The sequence below is a fragment of the Thunnus maccoyii genome, chromosome 2 (genome assembly GCF_910596095.1).
Source record: "Thunnus maccoyii chromosome 2, fThuMac1.1, whole genome shotgun sequence".
In the NCBI taxonomy this organism is placed as follows: Eukaryota; Metazoa; Chordata; class Actinopteri; order Scombriformes; family Scombridae; genus Thunnus; species Thunnus maccoyii.
Window position 1 is genome coordinate 8,414,767 of NC_056534.1, and position 20,250 is coordinate 8,435,016.

Genomic DNA, 20,250 nt, shown 5'->3' on the forward strand with positions numbered 1-20,250 from the left:
TATAACAGTGTTTGTATCTGCTACATCATAACTGCTGACCTTACTGAAGAGTCTAAATTAAGAGCAGGTTTATAGACAAATGACTGAAGCCAGAATGGACTGTTGGTCAGTGTGAGGGCAGCTGGCAGACATGCTGCATGTAGCTCTGATACCAAAAATAAACCTCCTCCCTCATTATAATTCTTTGCAGAGCCACAGATAAACAATTTATGTAGTGCAGCAGTAGTTTAGTTTTTGATGTCATATTTTAACATGGAGAACCTTCATATTTACTTTAAGGTGTCATTGTTTCTCATTTTTAAGTAATGTATCGGCTCATCATGCAACGTGCAGCAGTGTAAAGCTGCATCAAGTTATCATAAAAGGTGTCAAAGTTGTCACGTTGGTCAGAGAGGTGTGAGGCTGTCTGTGTTTGTTTCATGGTGAAAAAAAACACTTGTGAAGAGGAAGCTGCAGACATGATTTTTATGTTCACATCATACACTACAGAACATGCAGAGTAGAACATGTTTCCGAGAGCAAAATAAGTTTTACAAAAGCATTTTTACAGTTATAGCTACAAATCAAACAGAAAGCACAGTAATACAACATGAAACACAACATAGCACACTACTATAAGTATTCTGTTCTCAATGATGAAACATGTCCATCAACAATCCACAACAAATCTAAAAATCTGCACAAAGCAAGACAGCATGTGAAAATGTGGTCCAAATATATACATCATACTTCATCTCATTTAAATGTTCTCTGTGTGTTCCACTGATGAGGGACACAAGCCAAAACACATATGTATCACAATAATTGTTCTCTATATTGCAAGTGTTGTCTTCTTTCTAGCAAATGTGAAAAAGTCTTCAGATACACTCGATCTGCTGTCTCAAAGTGTTCAGTACTTTTGGGTAACTGCTGTTAAACATGGAGTGGAGTGTAATGGTGCCAGAGATTAGAAACCATGAAATGTGACATTGAAATCTGGCATATATCAGGCAGAAAGGTTTCCCACTGTGAAACATCTCACCAAGATTTATTAACATCAGACCTGTGGTGTGTCAGATACACCCCAACACTATATGTGTATTGAAGGGTTGTTGAAAATAGTACTGTTCAAGATGAGCAAGGTCACTAAGTGGATCTTGAATCAGTTGTAATCATTGATCACTTTGGGGTCCTGTTGGGTCTAAAGTTGACAACAGCACAAGCAAAATCGTCCTGTTCTTTAGACTGGTGTGGCTGGACGTTGGCGTACAGAGGATGTGTCTGGGTCTTAGAGAAGTAGACTCTGCTATAGTGAAGATCATCCTGCTGTGTTGGTTGGGCTGAGATGTTTTCATTCACAGGACCAGGGTTTAACTGATGAGAAGACAAGACAAATAATATTAGTTTACATTGTGGGGCACTAAACCTCTAATAATAAGGAGTAACTGCTGACCTCACAGCCTTAGAAGGATAATTAGTTTGTCCAAAATATGTTTATTCTCTTTTACAGATAGTTTTTAGGTCAGAGTGATCTTCATGATATCAATGATAAATGATTAATGAATGAATGAATGAATGATTGATCCTTATCCATATCCAATGATTTACAAATGGCTGATTTGTGTTGGAAGACTAATGTAGCTGTGTAATGTGGACTGCAGTAGAAGAAATTTTAGCTCTACAGCACATCTACGCTGCAAAATTTGGACCCATAAAACTAATGGTACTGTACAATGTAGTTCTGTGTTGTTTTGTGTCACTTGAAGGATCATCCCATCTGAGGGGAAACAGGACAGATGAAGGTGATGTTTTTCCAATGCAGCAGAATTTAAAATATTCTGTTCTTTGAGAAGGAACTGCAAATCCTGCACACTCAGGTAAAAAATCCTACTTTCTTACTTGAAAGTCTACGAAGGTCTAAAGTGTTTTTAATTAATTAAGTAAAATTGACCTACAATGTGAGTTTTAAATCTTAGTGACCTGTCATTAAAGCCAAACTGAAATTTGAATTGTCTCCAAATTTTGTGAAAGGAAATATAAACAATCATGAAACTGCAGATATTGTGCACAATTCTCAGTGTTTCAAAAGAAGATCAAATAATTTTTGGACATATTTGTGGAAACAATGTCTTAGCTTCAGGCCTGTGGGTGGGTGTTTCCCTTTGTAGCGATTGACAGGCATTTGAATGCTGTCGTTGTAAGGAGACACGCTGTCAGCTTGCTGCTGCTCAACTGACTAGAGCACGTCATACTCTGTATAGCCTTAAATGTTGCTGATAAAGGGAAAAAAACATCTTGTATCAGGATGTTTTTTCCCCTTATCAACAAGTTCACATAGTGTTGGTTATGTCCTCTTACTGATTAAAGACATCTGTCCATTTACAATATTCAGTATTTGGGAGGACCCATCATGCTGTGAAGTCTGTATTTCACTCAGAAACTGGAAACTAGAAAGCTGGACTAACTAGCTTCCACTCAGAAAGTGAGAGCTATGTAAACTAGCTTGTTAATGTTAGCACTGATTCCCACAAAACGTCATTTTTGTTCACGTTATTCAACTCCTGCTAAGTCATTCTGCACACTCAGTGCTGTGTTTGTCCCACATTATTAAAAGGAGGAGGTCTAGTTAGCGTTAGATGTCTCTTTTTCACAGGTCCATATACAGTATGGTGATGGAAAATGACCAGACTGTCAAAAGTATAAGTTGAAACTAACAGCAATGGGTCCTTTAATGTCAGCAGCTCCCCATGAATTTAATCAGTGAGTAACGTACTGTAAGCAGTGTTCAAATCACAAATGGGACCAAGTAACAGCTAACAATGACTAGCAAGGACTAACAATGTATGAACCATTTTTAGTGGCTGCTCACACTGATGTTGCACCAATCAAATTACCAAACCATCGTTGTCAGCTGGAGAACACTAATGTGGGGGGAGCTATTGAGGCACAATTGAATTGAATTTCTTCTTTTTGGTATTTACAGTACACAAGTATATAAGTCAAAACAAATACCAAGGACCTATATACAGAGTTCTCAGTGAAAATTAATTTTAACGTAATTTCGACTTTAAAAATTAAATGTTGTGCAAAATGTTTTTGAAATTTCTGTTCTTTACCTGCTCCATGTTGACTGTTGCTTCGGTACCTTAAGTCCTTCTTTTCCTAGATAGTGAAACAAATGAATATATATACATGAATAAGTGATTTCAGGTTAGAAATTAAATGTAATTTCTTGCAACAGAGCAGGGTTTTGCTTACCTCCTAATCCACAAGAAGACAAAAAGAGGTGTTATAACTAGGAGAGCAACAACAGCTCCTGCAGCAAATGTGCATTTACTTTCAACAGTAAGAGTCCCTTCACTGGAGTTGAAGTTCTTGTGAGATGTCACAGCACAGGAGTAGTTTCCTGCATGATGACTTCTGACTGGGTCTAGTACCAGTTGTTTACTTTTGTTGTGTGGCAGGTTCACATGTTGTTTGTTCAAATACCAAATGTAGGTTGTGTTGTCAGTCAGAGGACAACTGGTCATGCAGGTCAGTGTGACTCTTTGGCCCTCTGCCACCGAAGCAGGAGGCAACTTCACTCTCAGGCCTGAAAAATGGTTAGATTGGTCAGTAAATGTAAAAAAAGACATCCATAAGTCATCAAACCTAAATAATAAGTCCTTATTCTTAAATGACCAAATTCCTGACTTGTCAAACCTGTAACATGTGTTCCATAAGTGACTCGTATGAGCGTTTTCTGTTCTACCACCCTGAGGTTCAAGGTCTGATTATATGTAGGCAACTAAGGCTACTTTGTTGGAGGAAAGATCTCCTTAAAAGAATCTAATGCTGATTGGGACACAAACACTGATTTTTGTTGTCAGTCACCTGCTTTGTATGACCAACCATCCACCCTACAATAAGACTTTCTGCAGTTTTGCTACTTTTGTTCTACCTTTATGCTAATGAGAGAGAACAATTGAAAGAAATTACTATATTATTGTATTAATATTTTGATGATCGTTAATCCAGTGTAGAAGTGTGATCAACTGATTGATTTTGTCTTTAAAGATGCTTCGCACTTTGTTAATGTAGGCAAATTAATGTCTAGTTACTTAGGAAAGAAGAAATAGAAAAGGTTATCTGAAGTGAATGATACACGTTGACCCCGATTCTAAGAAGTGATAGTTAGAAAAGGGAACTAAATGCAAACTGGAAATTGTACATGACAGGCATGAGACAACATATGGAATTATTATTGATTATCTTACAGGAAACAGGTGTCTGCAGACAGAAGAGTATGACTACGCACAAAATGTGTGTGTTAACAGTTGTGTTGGGTGGAGGCTGAAAGTATAAAGTGTTTGTGTGAGCTGTTCAAGGTGTTCCTCTTGCTGCACAGCTCAGGGAGCTCGTATGCAAACGCTTTACTGATTTATTAAAGGCGGTTGGACTGCAAGAAAAATACTGTGTCTCTGGTATTTAATTACCTTAATCACCTAACTAGACAAATTGATATTTCAGCACTGTGATCAATCAATCATTCTTGTTTCTATTTTTTAGACAAACCCACTCTGCAATCTGCATCATTACAAAGCATTTAAATTTAAGAATTACCTGTGACAACCAAAGTCACTCCAGGAAAATCCGACTGTTTCCGTCCTCCATGATGTTCCAATCTGAATGTGTATTCTGCAGAGTCGTTCTTCTTCAGATGTTTGATTCTCAGGACGTGTTGGTTATTCACACTGTCATGATACTCTACACGACCTGCAAGCTCAATCACCTTTTCAACTTCCTCCTCACCACCTGCTGTTATTTTATACCATAATTTAGACTTGGGCCTCTGGTTGTTAGGATACGAGTAATTACTTGAAATGTTCACTGAAGAGCCTTCCAGAGCACAGATCGTCCTCCTGACATAATTCACACTCCAGCAGTTCTTATCCTCAACACCTGAAATAGACAGAACAGACTGAATAGACTTACAATAGTTTTTAGGTTAAATGTCCGAATGACTATTCATTCAGTTTCCACCATTGTTATTCTTTTGCAATGTCTTTAAATATCTTCAATCAATTATTTTATCCAATTTGGAAAATGCAAAAAGAAAAAAACAGATCAAGTTTTTGTTTTTCCATCAAGAATAGAAAAATAGTGTATTTCAGTGTTCAATGTACAGTATATGTTGAACACGTGTATATATAGTATAGTATGTATGTATTTTTTTTTAATTCTTTTTTTTCATTTTTGGTGAGTTGCCTTTATGGGCCCTTTTGAGGTTTTTTAAAATCTCACCAGCAGAATCTATTTTTACTCCTTTAATGCATTATGTTTTTTTCATTCTTGTTATTTTTGCAAATAAACTACACACAAAATCTTTAGGTGGACCACAAACCCCACCAAAAAATAAGTCATATATTATAAAATAAATCTTATTTCAGTTTAGAAGGTTTGTGCATTTTTCCTCTGTGAGCATGTGCAGTAAGTTGACAAGAGCACACTCCTCACAGGCACCTTTGTTCATTCAGAGTCACAAACAGTCTAAGGCAATTTGTAAATTCAGTTAAATTTTCTATTCTTTACAGTTGAGTGTTGTAGAAAGAAATGGTTTCATCAATTTATAGCTGTAGTCCAATTTGTAGTTTTATGAATAGCTTTATGATGAGAAAATGCTCCTGTTTCCCCTCATTGACTCTTTGATCAGACATGGTCGCACAGGGACATCTAGTGTCCACAAGTTGTGAAAGCAACTTTTTAATATCTGCAAGATCATTATTGCATCACAGAGTAGAGTGACCAACCCTACTTTCCAGAGCAACTTTTGGTTTATTTGCCTATTTGTGACACCCAGAGACCCTCATCAGCATAGTGATTGGGGATTTTTCAGGAAGTGAATCATCATACATACTGAGCCTACTGTAGGCTAAATAGTAAGTCAGGATATTTGTGGTTAGTGTAATAATGTGTATATGTTCATACCACAATCTCTAAAATGAAACGGTTAAGTATTTTTAAATTTCTAATGTGTAATTATTGTGTAATTATTATGTGTTGTCATAATACAGAACACTTTCTGTTCTTGTACCAGATGTAGGCTGCAGGGTTTTCAGTCAAAGGACAACTGGTTTTGCATATCAGTGATACTCTCGGTCCCTCTGTGGCAGGAATCACCTTCACTTGCAGGTCTGAGATGATGGTGAATAATGTAAGAATTCACATTCTGATTTCATTCTTAAAGTAATACATTAGTGAAAACCACTGTACCTGCAACACGGAGCTCAGTTCTATTGTGCCAGCAGAGTTCTGGTGTCTCTGTCGTCTTCCTGCAGCAGTAAGACTTTGCATCACTCTCTCTCAGATCTTTGATCATTAGAGTGTAGTTACTTTCTTCAGACATGTTGTACGTTATACGTTTTCCATCTGTAGAGAGCTCATTCAGAACATACTCTGAGCCATTCCGGTGTACAGTGAACCATTTCATGCTTGAAGTGGGATGTTGAGCTGAGCAGGACAGATCCACTGATGAACCTTTTAAGGCACAGATGCTGTTTGCTCGTCCCTGAACCCCTTTAAAAGAAGCTTTCATTAGCAAACATTGACAGTTGGAGTGCATTACATCCTTTGTTTTTTATAAATCAATTTGCAAGTCATTATTCATTTTTTCTTTGATCAGTTCAGCCAATAGTCAGAATTCACTCAGTAAAACACACTTAATGTGTAACATTTCATGTACTATTGACAGTTAATTAGTATTAACTGTGATAAATTCATACCTGAGATGTACAGGATGATACCCATGAACACACATCCAGCTTCTGCCAACAACATGGCTGTTGTAGTCTCTGATCTTCTACACAGAAAGGAGATTGCATAAAAGTATTTGCTGCATTCATTAAACTTTATCCAAAAAGTTAAAATTGTAACCCAACTGGTCAATACAGTATCAACAGCTGTGTCCTTGCAGAGTTTAAATTGAGGAGTTGACTGTTCTTCAGTGTTAGAGTGGTTGCATGTAGGTGTGACATAAAAATTATTCTCCCTCCCTCGTTATGTGGTTATTTTTCCCAGTAAAAGGAAACCGCAAGTAAAGCATCCATGTCCTGTAGGAGTTAGGTTGTATTTGCATCAGGAAAAAACTTTAACTTTTAACTGCACACTTCATCACATATATGTTTTTGTCATAGTTATCATTGTTTATTTGTGAAATTCCTACTTAGAGTATTGGCCCCTCATGCAACACGAAACATAAATTGCATTATCTGTTCATCAACATGTCGTTAGAGTGAGAGCTGTGGGTATCAGGCAATCAGAAGAAAATGTTATCTGTGGTTGGTTCATGAAAAAAACTTGAGCGAAGAGGAAATCCGCAGATAAGATATTTTAGTATGCCACAGAACATATTCATGGGGACGATCTGCTGTTGATATGGTCAGTGTAAAATGAACAGTGCTGTGATATTAAGTGAAACTGCTTAACAAAAAAATACAAATATTTCATACATAATTTCCAGTAGACTGTAGGATAAATTATTGATATTTCTTGCTTTATGTCATTTTAAAACCTCCCTTTACTTGATTAAATAGACAGATCACTTGCTGGAAAGTCATTGATTTCTCATTTCTCTGGAAACATCAAATTCCTACTAATCTATCCACTGACGTTATTTTCTGAATACATTTGATTTAAGAAAAGGTGTATAGGTTTATAGTAATATGTACACTGCCTGGTTTTTAAGGTGTAGGTGTTTAGGAGGCAGTGAGTCACACTATCAAAACATTTGAGCGACTGGACTCAATTCTCAAGTAGTTGTTTCAGGACTTAAATGTCATGTGAGATTGAAATGAAGACAGAGAGAGAAAGCGTGGTTTGATGCAAACAGTGAATTTTCTTTTTTTTTTACACAAACTAAACACATTACTCAACAACATTACACTGATAATGTAAGCACAAATGTTTGGGTTCCAATCATCCCCTCTGACAGATAGGTAGTCTGTGTAAATGTAGAAGTTCTTCATACCACTGTTAAAGTGATTATGATCCATATATGCATATGATATGATGTGATGCATCATTTGATAAAAAATCCAAAGTTAAAAAACAGACCAAGACCGTGGTTGGTCTGTTTTTTGTGTGCTGCTCAGAATGCAAAAGTGAAGATTGAATCAAGATGAAGAAAGTGATTATTAATTTTGTCTTTATGTATTTTCCTTCCAGTTTTTTCCAAAGTTTTGTTGGTGCAGCTGAAGGCTTGCTGTCTATTCAAACTTAGTTTTTTAGATTATAACATTTATTTTATTGACAGGCTCCATAGAGTGCCCCACTCTTTATATAATATATATATATATTTACCTCATGTTAAAACAAGGACAGAACTTGGAGAATGCGTGTATTGTTTATTATTTGTTTTATATGTGTCTGTATTTCTGTCATGTGCTGTGTCAATAATATTTTATTTAAGGGATGAAAATGTGAGTGTGAAGTTCAGTGAAGTGTGCAGACTTCCTTTTCTCTAAACATAAAATACCCCTGCTGTCTAGAATACTGGAGATGACATCTCTTTTTCACTGGGAGGGGTAAAAAAAGACACCAAAATTAAATCGATATTTGGATTTTCCCACTAAAAACCTCATCGTCTGACCAGATTAAATGTTATATTTTATTACATTGTATTTTTCTACAATGTACTCTTTTCAATTCTGCTTCAACTACTTTACTTATTAAGTATTAAAGTTAAAAATATCTCCCAAAATCACTTGAGGTACAACACTTCCTGAACTCTCAGCGTAAACTTCAAACCAACATATCTTTAAGTCTTTAAACCAACAAATCTTTGGACATTATCCATTCATTCAACAGATGTGAGCTGCGAAATCAGCACTTAAGTACATCAGGTGACACACCTGCATATATATAGACAGAACAAAAGAAAATGCATGCAACATGTAACATGCAAAAGAAATTTCTGGCTTCTCATTCTGCTCTTTTGCAGTTGTCCAGCTGATGGCGCCATCATTACTGTACAAAATATGAGCTGAGCAGTTTGAGCTGAGGCATTTGGTTACCTTTTCTCAACACCCATTCAGGTTGTGAATAATATTGTCCAGTGTTGGGAAATATGTGTTAAGATGAGGGATCTCCAATTTTTTTATTTTTTTTTTAAAAGTAAGCTAAAATGGAATTGACTTATGATACATGATAGAGATGTAAAGCAACTTTGTACATGAGAGCAATATTATGAGGAGCACTGCAGTGAGCAGGTATCAAACACACAACCTTGTCATCTAAGGTGAAGCTGATCAAAGAACAGTATTCTAAACCACTGAGCCAACAGACATTCCCAGTAATGAGAGGAAAAAATCTCCATTCTGATAATGAAAATGTATTTGTCTCAAACTAGAGCTTGAAGCCCAGAGATTTGTACATCATTAGTGAAAGCAAGACTGGTTTAACATTAGAATGAATGATATGTGTAAAAAGTGTTTGAAGTAAGAGAGAATCTGTAAGTTTAAGAAACTGCAGTGAGAGGAGACACACATCCTGCAGACTGTATTGCAGTCAATGAGAACATGACAGGGACTCTCTATCAATTAAGGTTCAGATCTCAAAAACTATAAGTCCTATGTGAAATGTATTTACATTTTGAGAGAGAGGAGGCTTGTGGCAACATACTGAGGCAAGATATGAGCGTGAGGAGATAAAATTGTGGGAGTGACAGCAGTTTAGAAAAAACATTTCTGGTCTAAAATTATCTGTGCTCTCCACTGTGCCTGATCAGATGACACACTGGTGAGACCTGCAAAAGTCTGAAACACCCCTGACTTTGGGCTTAAATTGCTGAAAACTACAAAAGATATCACTAAACAATCTGATAACTTTGAAAGTTCAAAGTCTTGTGAAGCCACTCCGGTGTACAGTGAACCATTTCACTCTTGAAGTGGGATGTTGAGCTGAGCAGGGCAGATCCACTGATGAACCTTTTAAGGCACAGATGCTTTTGGCTTGTCCCTGAACCCCTTTAACAGAAGAATTGATTCATAATTATAACATTCTTCTAGCACTAATCACTAAATATTGATAGTATGAAATATTGTAAATGAAGGACATTTGATGTATAATCTGCAGTTTTCTTCAAGTTGTGCACACTTTAACTCCTATAATCAAGTAAAACATTATCTTTTCTACAGATTACAGTTAATAATCTCATATTGTATATATCATATTTATGGTCATTTATAAGAATAGATAAACAATTATTCATACCTGAGATGCACAGAATGAAAGCCATAAACACACAGCCAGCTTCTGCCAACAACATGGCTGTTGTAGTCCCTCTGCTTCTAAACACAAAGTTGATTATATTATTTTTTTAATGGCCTTACCACACCTTCTGTGTTTATGAAAGCTCATAAAACATCAAATCTATAAATAAATTGTCAAAATCAACAGCAGTCCTCTTACAGAGTAAAGACTTTAGAGGACAGAATGGACTGTTGGTCATTGTGAGAGTTGCGGGCAGATGTACAGCATGAAGCTCTGACACCTAAAATTCACTTCCTTCCTCATTGTTATTCTTAGTCAAACCTCTATTAGAGAATCTACCTTACATAGTTCAGTATTTATTTGATGTCATAATTTGAGAAGGAAAACTTTGACTTTAATCTATAGATGTCATTGTATTCTTACTCTGTATCTCATCACAATTATTATTGTTATTTTCAGTTTTTATGGTGTATTGGTTCTTCATGCCAGATATTTTAGTGTTAAACTGCATTATATTTTCATTGAAAAGTTGTAAAAACTGCTGAAGTGAGAAAAGAGAGATGTAAAGCTGTCTATGGACGGTGATGGTGGTTTCTGTGGTGGAAACTGCAGAAGTTTATGGTAACTTAAAACACTGCAGAGCATGCAGAATAGGACTAATAATAGTATAATATGTTTTACATGAGGGACATCTGAAGAAAGCTTGAGAGCATTTTTGTTTTTTTATTCTTCCTTTCTGTTTTCTGTAAATTAATCTGCAATTTTCTACAATTTGTACAGTTTACTGTAAATGATCATTACATCAGAAAGGATAAACATTTATACCTGAGATGTTGGGGCTGAAACCAGTAAACACACATCCAACTTCTGCCAACAACATGGTTGTTTTAGTCCCTCGCTTCTAATCAGTGGACCTTTTTCACAGCAAACACTTTGATTGACAAAGCAGAAAAAGTACAGGTGTAAATAATAACATTAATGTTGCCACCAATACTGGGTCTATAAGTTGATTGTATAACAATGTTTGTATCTGCTACATCATAACTGCTGACCTTACTGAAGAGTCTAAATTAAGAGCAGGTTTATAGAGAAATGACTGAAGCCAGAATGGACTGTTGTTCAGTGTGAGGGCGGCTGGCAGACATGCTGCATGTAGCTCTGATACCAAAAATAAACCTCCTTCCTCATTACAATTCTTAGTAAAACCACAGATAAACAATCTATGTAGTGCAGCAGTTGTTTAGTTATTTGATGTCATATTTTGACATGGAAAACATTTATATTTACTTTATTGTACTTCAATAGCATCAAATTTTCATCAGAAAAAGGTGTCAAAGTTGTTAGCGTTGGTCAGAGAGGTGTGAGGCTGTCTGTGTTTGTTTCATGGTGAAAAAAAAAACACTGCAGACATAGTTTTTATGATCATATCATACACTGCAGAACATGCAGAGTAGAACATGTTTCTGAGAGCAAAATAAGTTTTACAAAAGCTTTTTTTACAATTATAGCTGCAAATCAAACAGAAAGCAAAGTAATACAACATGAAGCACATCAGAAAAAAACACAAAATGCTTCAATAAGCTTACATGGCATTGCATTGTGGTCTGGCAATGCCATTGGTTAATCTACTATAAGTATCCTGTTCTCAATGATGCAATATGTCCGTCAACAATCCACAACAAATCTAAAAATCTGCACAAAGCAAGACAGCATGTGAAAATGTGGTCCAAATATATACATCATACTTCATCTCATTTAAATGTTCTTTGTGTTCCACTGATGAGGGACAAAAGCCAAAACACATATGTATCACAATAATTATTCTCTATATTACAAGTTTTGTCTTATTTCTAGCAAATGTGAAAAAGTTTTCAGATACACTCGATCTGCTGTCTCAAAGTGTTCAGTACTTTTGGGTAACTGCTGGTAAACATGGAGTGGAGTGTAATGGTGCCAGAGATTAGAAACCTTGAAATGTGACATTGAAGTCTGGCATATATCAGGCAGAAAGGTTTCCTACTGTGAAACATCTCACCAAGATTTATTAACATCAGACCTGTGGTGTGTCAGATACACCCCAATACTATATGTGTATTGAAGGGTTGTTGAAAATAGTACTGTTCAAGATGAGCAAGGTCACTAAGTGGATCTTGAATCAGTTGTAATCATTGATCACTTTGGGGTCCTGTTGGGTCTAAAGTTGACAACAGCATAAGCAACGTCGTCCTGGTCTTTAGGCTGGTGTGGCTGGACATTGGAGTAGAGAGGATGTGTCTGGGTCTTAGAGAAGTAGACTCTGCTATAGTGAAGATCATCCTGCTGTGTTGGTTGGGCTGAGATGTTTTCATTCACAGGACCAGGGTTTAACTGATGAGAAGACAAGACAAATAATATTAGTTTACATTGTGGGGCACTAAACCTCTAATAATAATAAGTAACTGTTGACCTTACAGCCTTAGAGGTATACTTAGTTTGTCCAAAATATGTTTATTTTCTTTTACAGATAGATTTTAGGTCAGAGGAATCTTCATGATATCAATGATAAATGATTAATGAATGAATGAATGAATGATTAATCCATATCCAATGATTTACAAATGGCTGATTTGTGTTGGAAAACTAATGTAGCTGTGTAATGTGGACTGCAGTAGAAGAAATTTTAGCTCTACAGCACATCTACGTTGCAAAATTTGGACCCATAAAACTAATGGTACTGTACAATGTAGTTCTGTGTTGTTTTGTGTAACTTGAAGGATCATCTCATCTGAGGAGAAACAGGACAGATGAAGGTGATGTTTTTCCAATGCAGCAGAATTTAAAATGTTCTGTTCTTTGAGAAGGAACCGCAAATCCTGCACACTCAGGTAAAAAATCCTACTTTCTTACTTGAAAGTCTATGAAGGCCCAAAGTGTTTTTAATTAATTAAGTAAAATTGACCCACAATGTGAGTTTAAGATCTTAGTGACCTGTCATTAAAGCCAAACTGAAATTTGAATTCTCTCCACATTTTGTGAAAGGAAATATAAACAATCATGAAATTGCAGATATTGTGCACAATTCTCAATGTTTCAAAAGAAGATCAAACCATTTTTTGATATATTTGTGGAAACAGTGTCCTAGCTTCAGGCCTGTGGGTGGGTGTTTCCCTTTGTAGCAATTGACTGACATTTGAATGCTGTCGTTGTAAGGAGACATGCTGTCAGCTCGCTGCTGCTCAACTGAATAGAGCACGTCATACTCTGTATAGCCTCTGATGTTGCTGATAAAGGGAAAAAACATCTTGTATCAGGACATCTTGTATCAGAATGTTTTTTCCCCTTATCAACAAGTTCACATAGTGTTGGTTAAGTCCTCTTAGTGATTAAAGACATCTGTCTATTTACAATATTCAGTATTTGGGAGGACCCATCATGCTGTGAAGTTTGTATTTCACTCAGAAACTGGAAACTAGAAAGCTGGACTAACTAGCTTCCACTCAGAAAGTGAGAGCTATGTAAACTAGCTTGTTAATGTTAGCACTGATTCCCACAAGACGTCACTTTTGTTCACATTATTTCAACTCCTGCTGAGTCATTCTGCAGACTCAGTGCTGTGTTTGTCCCACATTATTAAAAGGAGGAGGTCTAGTTAGCGTTAGATGTCTCTCTTTCACAGGTCCATATACAGTATGGTGATGGGAAATGACCAGACTGTCAAAACCATAAGTTGAAACTAACAGCAATGGGTCCTTTAATGTCAGCAGCTCCCCATGAATTTAATCAGGACACTGAGTAACGTACTGTAATCAGTGTTCAAATCACAGATGGGACCAAGTAACAGCTAACAATGACTAGCAAGGACTAACAATGCATGAACCATTTTTAGTGCCTGCTCACACAGATGTCGCACCAATAAAATTACCAAACCATCATTGTCAGCTGAAGAACACTAATGTGGGGGGAGCTATTAAGGCACAATTGAATTGAATTTCTTCTTTTTGGTATTTACAGTACACAAGTATATAAGTCAAAACAAATACCAAGGACATATATACAGAGTTCTCAGTGAAAATTAATTTTAATGTAATTTCGACTTTAAAAATTAAACGTTGTGCAAAATGTTTTTGAAATTTCTGTTTTTTACCTGCTCCATGTTGACTGTTGCTTCGGTACCTGAAGTCCTTCTTTTCCTAGATAGTGAAACAAATGAATATATATACATGAATAAGTGATTTCAGGTTAGAAATTAAATGTAATTTCTTGCAACAGAGCAGGGTTTTGCTTACCTCCTAATCCACAAGAAGACAAAAAGAGGTGTTATAACTAGGAGAGCAACAACAGCTCCTGCAGCTGCAGCTGATGTGCATTTACTTTTAACAGTAAGAGTCCCTTCACTGGAGTTGAAGTTCGTATGAGATGTCACTGCACAGGAGTAGTTTCCTGCATGATGACTGCTGACTGAGTCTAGTACCAGTTGTTTGCTTTGGCTGTGTGACAGGTTCACAGGTTGTTCGTTCAAATACCAAATGTAGGTTGTGTTGTCAGTCAGAGGACAACTGGTCATGCAGGTCAGTGTGACTCTTTGGCCCTCTCCCACCACATCACGGTGCAACTTCACTCTCAGGCCTGAAAAATGGTTAGATTGGTCAGTAAATGTAAAAAAGACATCCATAAGTCATCAAACTTAAATAATAAGTCCTTATTCCTAAATGACCAAATTCCTGACTTGTCAAACCTGTAACATGTGTTCCATAAGTGACTCGTATGAGCGTTTTCTGTTCTGCCACCCTGAGGTTCAAGGTCTGATTAAATGTAGGCAACCAAGGCTACTTTGTTGGAGGAAAGATCTCCTTAAAAGAATTTAATGCTGATTGGGACACAAGCACTGATTTTTGTTGCCAGTAACCTGCTTTGTATGACCAACCATCCACCCTACAATAAGACTTTCTGCAGTTTTGCTACTTTTGTTCCACCTTTATGCTAATGAGAGAGAACAGTTGCCATTATTCACAAGACACAAGCAAAACAAAAAGTGCACCACAGATTGACACCTGTAGGAATGATGCATTTTGGGACTATTGTTAGGAGAAATACAAAAAGTATTAAGACCAAACTAGAGAGACAGTGTGGAGGAAATAATGATATTAGAAGTGTACTGTTGGAGAAATTACTATATTATCGTATTAATATTTTGATGATCGTTAATCCAGTGTAGAAGTGTGATCAACTGATCGATTTTGTCTTTAAAGATGCTTTGAACCTTGTTAATGTAGGCAAATTAATGTCTAGTTTGTTAGGAAAGAAGAAATAGAAAAGGTTATCTGAAGTGAATGATACACGTCGACTCCGATTATAAGAAGTGATAGTTAGAAAAGGGAACTAAATGCAAACTGGAAATTGTACAAGACAGGCATGACACAACATATGGAATTATTATTGATTATCTTACAGGAAACAGGTGTCTGCAGACAGAGGAGTATGACTACGCACAAAGTGTGTGTGTTAACAGTTGTGTTGGGTGGAGGCTGAAAGTATAAAGTGTTTGTGTGAGCTGTTCAAGGTGTTCCTCTTGCTGCACAGCTCAGGGAGCTCGTATGCAAACACTTTACTGATTTATTAAAGGCAGTTGGACTGCAAGAAAAATACTGTGTCTCTGGTATTTAATTACCTTAATCACCTAACTAGACAAATTAATATTTCAGCTGAAGCTTTTGTTTATTTTTCTAATAAACAAAAGATTTGTTTATTTTTCCAGTAAGGAAAAATAAACAAAAAAGCACTGTAGTCAATCAATCATTCTTATTTCTATTTTTTAGACAAACCCACTCTGCAATCTGCATCATTTAAAGCATTTAAATTTAAGAATTACCTGTGACAACCAAAGTCACTCCAGGAAAATGTTTCCGTCCTCCATGATGTCGTTCCAATCTGAATGTGTATTTTGCAGAGTCGTTCTTCTTCAGCTGTTTGATTCTCAGGACACTGTCATGATACTCTACACGACCTGCAAGCTCAATCACCTGTTTAACTTCCTCCTCACCACCTGCCGTTATTTTATACCATAATTTAGACTTGGGCCTCTGGTTTTTAGGATACGAGTAATTACTTGAAATGTCCACTGAAGAGCCTTCCAGAGCACAGATCCTCCTCCTGACATAATTCACACTTGAGCAGTTCTTATCCTCAACACCTGAAATAGACAGAACAGACTGAATAGACTTACAATAGTTTTTAGGTTAAATGTCCGAATGACTATTCATTCAGTTTCCACCATTTTCATTCTTTTGCAATGTCTTTAAATATCTTCAATCAATTATTTTATCCAATTTGGAAAATGTAAAAAGAAAAAAACAGATCAAGTTTTTGTTTTTCCATCAAGATAGAAAAATAGTGTATTTCAGTGTTCAATGTACAGTATATGTTGAACACGTGTATATATAGTATAGTATGTATGTATTTTTTTTTTATTCTTTAAGGTTTTTTTCATTTTGGTGAGTTGTCTTTTGAGGTTTTTTTAAAATCTCACCAGCACAATCTATTTTTATTCTTGTTATTTTTGCAAATAAACAACACATAAAATCTTGAGGTGGACCACAAACCCTATCAAAAAATAAGTCACATATTAAATAAATAATACTATTTCAGTTTTGAAGGTTTGTGCATTTTTCTGCTGTGAGCATGTGCAGTAAGTTGTAACTGTTGACAAGAGCACACTCCTCGCAGGTGCCTTTGTTCATTCAGAGTCACAAACAGTCTAAGGCAATTTGTGAATTCAGTTAAATTTTCTGTTCTTTACAGTTGAGTGTTGTAGAAAGAAATGGTTTCATCAATTTATAGCTGTAGTCTGATTTGTAGTTTTATGAATAGCTTTATGATGAGAAAATGCTCCTGTTTCCCCTCATTGACTCTTTGATCAGACATGGTCGCACAGGGACATCCAGTGTCCACAAGTTATAAAAGCAACTTTTTAATATCTGCAAGATCATTATTGCATCACAGAGTAGAGTGACCAACCCTACTTTCCAGAGCAACTTTTGGTTTATTCGCCTATTTGTGACACCCAGAGACCCTCATCAGCATAGTGATTAGGGATTTTTCAGGAAGTGAATCATCATACATACTAAGCCTACTGTAGGCTAAATAGTAAGTCAGGATATTTGTGGTTAGTGTAATAATGTGTATATGTTCATGACACAGTCTCTAAAATGAAACGGTTAAGTATTTTTAAATTTCTAATGTGTAATTATTGTGCAATTATTATGTGTTTTCATTATACAGACTGTGATTTACAGCTTCACAAGCGAGTCATATCAACTCAAACACTAATCAGCAGTTCATGTTGTCTTAATAATAAGACACACTGGTTACCAGCAGATCACCTCCATCACTGACTAAATCATAAGTCAGATAATGGATTAATAACACTACAAAGAAAATGAAAATGAGGTTGAATCGACAACTCTGAAATATATTTCATGTTGCCCAATAAGCATACAAACTAAAGACAAATGTACCATCCTATAATATAACAGTAATAACAGACTGTAAGTTGGTTTATACTCACAGACTTCAGCAGAGTGCAGATCCTCGTGGTCTTTGACAGCACAGGAGAAGATATCAGCAGAGGAGTTGAGAACTGAAAACTGCTGTGTCTTCTCAGACATTAAGAGTCTGTTATTGTACCATCTATAGGCAGTTTGGTTGTCAGCCAGTGGACAGCTGGTGTTACAGGTCAGTCTAGTATGATTCACCTCAGCAGTCCTTTGTAGACCTACTTCTGTTAGGAGATGTTAAAAACATTTTTCAACAGTTTATGTGTCATGTTGAATTAAATAAAAATAATATAGTCATTTCAAAATTATTAAAGTGTGGTTAGTGCAGAAAAAAAGAATGTGTGGAACTGTAGTAAACATGTTAGTAACAGTAAAAATTAGAAAATAAAGAAGGCAAAGATATGACATGAAAATATTGATATGAAAATAAATGATTCATGGTCAATAAGATGTCTGTTCTTAAAATATTGTTTTAAAGGTGACCTACTTCTGTTAGGGGATTTTAAATACATTTTTCAACAGTTTATGTGTGAATTAAATAAAAATTATTTAATATATTTATATATTGATTAAAAAGTTATTGAAGTGTGGTTAGTGCAAAAAACAATAATGTGTAGAACTGCAGTAAGCATGTCAGTAACATAGTAAAATTAGAAAAGAAAGAAAGCAAATATATGACAATTAGATGTCTGTTCTTAAAATATTGTTTTAAAGGTGTTCTAGGTGTGGGTGGTGGGAGTGGTGTTTGTGTAAATGTTTGTGGATGTTTGGAGAAAGTTAACCTCTGGGATATGTGATGGAGCAGGACTCATTCACTGATGTCTGCTTTTTAGAACACATTCTTCCTTTAGCGTAGGTCACAGTAAAGCAGGTCGATGTGACAGAATCTGAACAAAAACAAATGGCCTTTCTTAATTTAAATGGTAAACACTTAGTTACAGTATTTCATAGGCTTTACAATTTAAGGCAAAGCTTAAGTAATAAAAATATTCTTGAAAGTGTTTAACTTGAAGTTTTGTAACATGAAAAGGAGCCAAATGTTGTCACTCACCCACTGAGACTTCAGGAGCTCTGAGATGCTTGTAGTCTTTGATAGCACAGGAGTATCTGACTGCTTCCTCACTGCTGACCAGCTGTTGGTACCAGGGAGACCAGTCCTGATAGAGAAACTCTCTGTTCTTGTACCAGATGTAGGCTGCAGGGTTTTCAGTCGGAGGACAACTGGTTTTGCATATCAGTGATACTGTCTGTCCCTCTGTGGCAGGAATCACCTTCACGTGCAGGTCTGAGATGATGGTGAATAATGTAAGAATTCATATTCTGATTTCATTCTTAAAGTAATACATTAGTGAAAACCACCGTACCTGAAACATGGAGCTTAGTTCTGTTGTGCCAGCAGAGTTCTGGTGTCTCTGTAGTGTTGCTGCAGCAGTAAGACTTTGCATCACTCTCTCTCAGATCTTTGATCGTTAGAGTGTAGTTACTTTCTTCAGACATGTTGTATTTTACACGATTTCCATCTGTAGAGAGCTCATTCAGAACATACTCTGAGCCATTCCGGTGTACAGTGAACCATTTCATGCTTGAAGTGGGATGTTGAGCTGAGCAGGGCAGATCCACTGATGATTTTTTTAAGGCACAGATGCTGTTTGCTCGTCCCTGAACCCCTTTAAAAGAAGCTTTCATTAGCAAACATTGACAGTTAGAAGGCATTACAACCTTTGTTTTTTATAAATCAATTTGCAAGTCATTATTCATTTTTTCTTTGATCAGTTCAGCCAATAGTCAGAATTCACTCAGTAAAACACACTTAATGTGTAACATTTCATGTACTATTGACAGTTCATTAGTATTAACTGTGATAAATTCATACCTGAGATGTACAGGATGATACCCATGAACACACATCCAGCTTCTGCCAACAACATGGCTGTTGTAGTCTCTGATCTTCTACACAGAAAGGAGATTGCATAAAAGTATTTGCTGCATTCATTAAACTTTATCCAAAAAGTTAAAATTGTAACCCAACTGGTCAATACAGTATCAACAGCTGTGTCCTTGCAGAGTTTAAATTGAGGAGTTGACTGTTCTTCAGTGTTAGAGTGGTTGCATGTAGGTGTGACATAAAAATTATTCTCCCTCCCTCGTTATGTGGTTATTTTTCTCAGTAAAAGGAAACCGCAAGTAAAGCATCCATGTCCTGTAGGAGTTAGGTTGTATTTGCATCAGGAAAAAACTTTAACTTTTGACTGCACACTTCATCACATATATGTTTTTGTCAAAGTTATCATTGTTTATTTGTGAAATTCCTACTTAGAGTATTGGCCCCTCATGCAACACGAAACATAAATTGCATTATCTGTTCATCAACATGTCGTTAGAGTGAGAGCTGTGGGTATCAGGCAATCAGAAGAAAATGTTATCTGTGGTTGGTGTATGAAAAAAAACTTGAGCGAAGAGGAAATCCGCAGATAAGATATTTTAGTATGCC

The 20,250-nt window shown here is 36.2% G+C and overlaps 1 protein-coding gene across 3 annotated transcripts; it reads right to left on the minus strand.

The window, feature by feature from the left end:
- Positions 1-570: 570 nt before the first annotated feature.
- Positions 571-19,862, minus strand: LOC121910145 (carcinoembryonic antigen-related cell adhesion molecule 5-like). Of its 3 annotated transcripts, XM_042431200.1 has the most exons (10): positions 19,789-19,862; positions 19,633-19,709; positions 19,124-19,426; positions 18,811-19,044; positions 18,542-18,646; positions 17,771-17,983; positions 16,076-16,396; positions 14,493-14,832; positions 14,351-14,396; positions 11,630-12,594 (listed from the first exon to the last, which is right to left on the minus strand). In XM_042431200.1, the coding sequence occupies exons 2-10, from the start codon at positions 19,685-19,687 to the stop codon at positions 12,400-12,402; spliced, it is 1,812 nt and encodes a 603-aa protein (XP_042287134.1). In that variant the 5' UTR covers positions 19,688-19,709; positions 19,789-19,862; the 3' UTR covers positions 11,630-12,399. The 3 variants fall into 3 exon arrangements, with proteins under 3 accessions (XP_042287141.1, XP_042287150.1, XP_042287134.1); XM_042431207.1 differs by lacking the exons at positions 11,630-12,594; positions 14,351-14,396; positions 14,493-14,832; positions 16,076-16,396 and adding exons at positions 571-1,353; positions 3,096-3,141; positions 3,238-3,571; positions 4,582-4,920 and having other exon boundaries at positions 19,633-19,814; XM_042431216.1 differs by lacking the exons at positions 11,630-12,594; positions 14,351-14,396; positions 14,493-14,832; positions 16,076-16,396 and adding exons at positions 3,186-3,571; positions 4,582-4,920 and having other exon boundaries at positions 19,633-19,814.
- Between the last annotated feature and the right edge of the window lie 388 nt (positions 19,863-20,250).

Excerpts from the sequence above, each read along its gene's own strand:
- LOC121910145 (XM_042431200.1), bottom strand. The coding sequence starts at position 19,687 with ATGTTGTTGGCAGAAGCTGGATGTGTGTTCATGGGTATCATCCTGTAC. Across the intron at positions 19,427-19,632 it reads TATCATCCTGTACATCTCAG|GGGTTCAGGGACGAGCAAAC; the intron begins GTATGAATTTAT and ends CTTCTTTTAAAG. Across the intron at positions 18,647-18,810 it reads AGCTCCTGAAGTCTCAGTGG|ATTCTGTCACATCGACCTGC; the intron begins GTGAGTGACAAC and ends GTTTTTGTTCAG.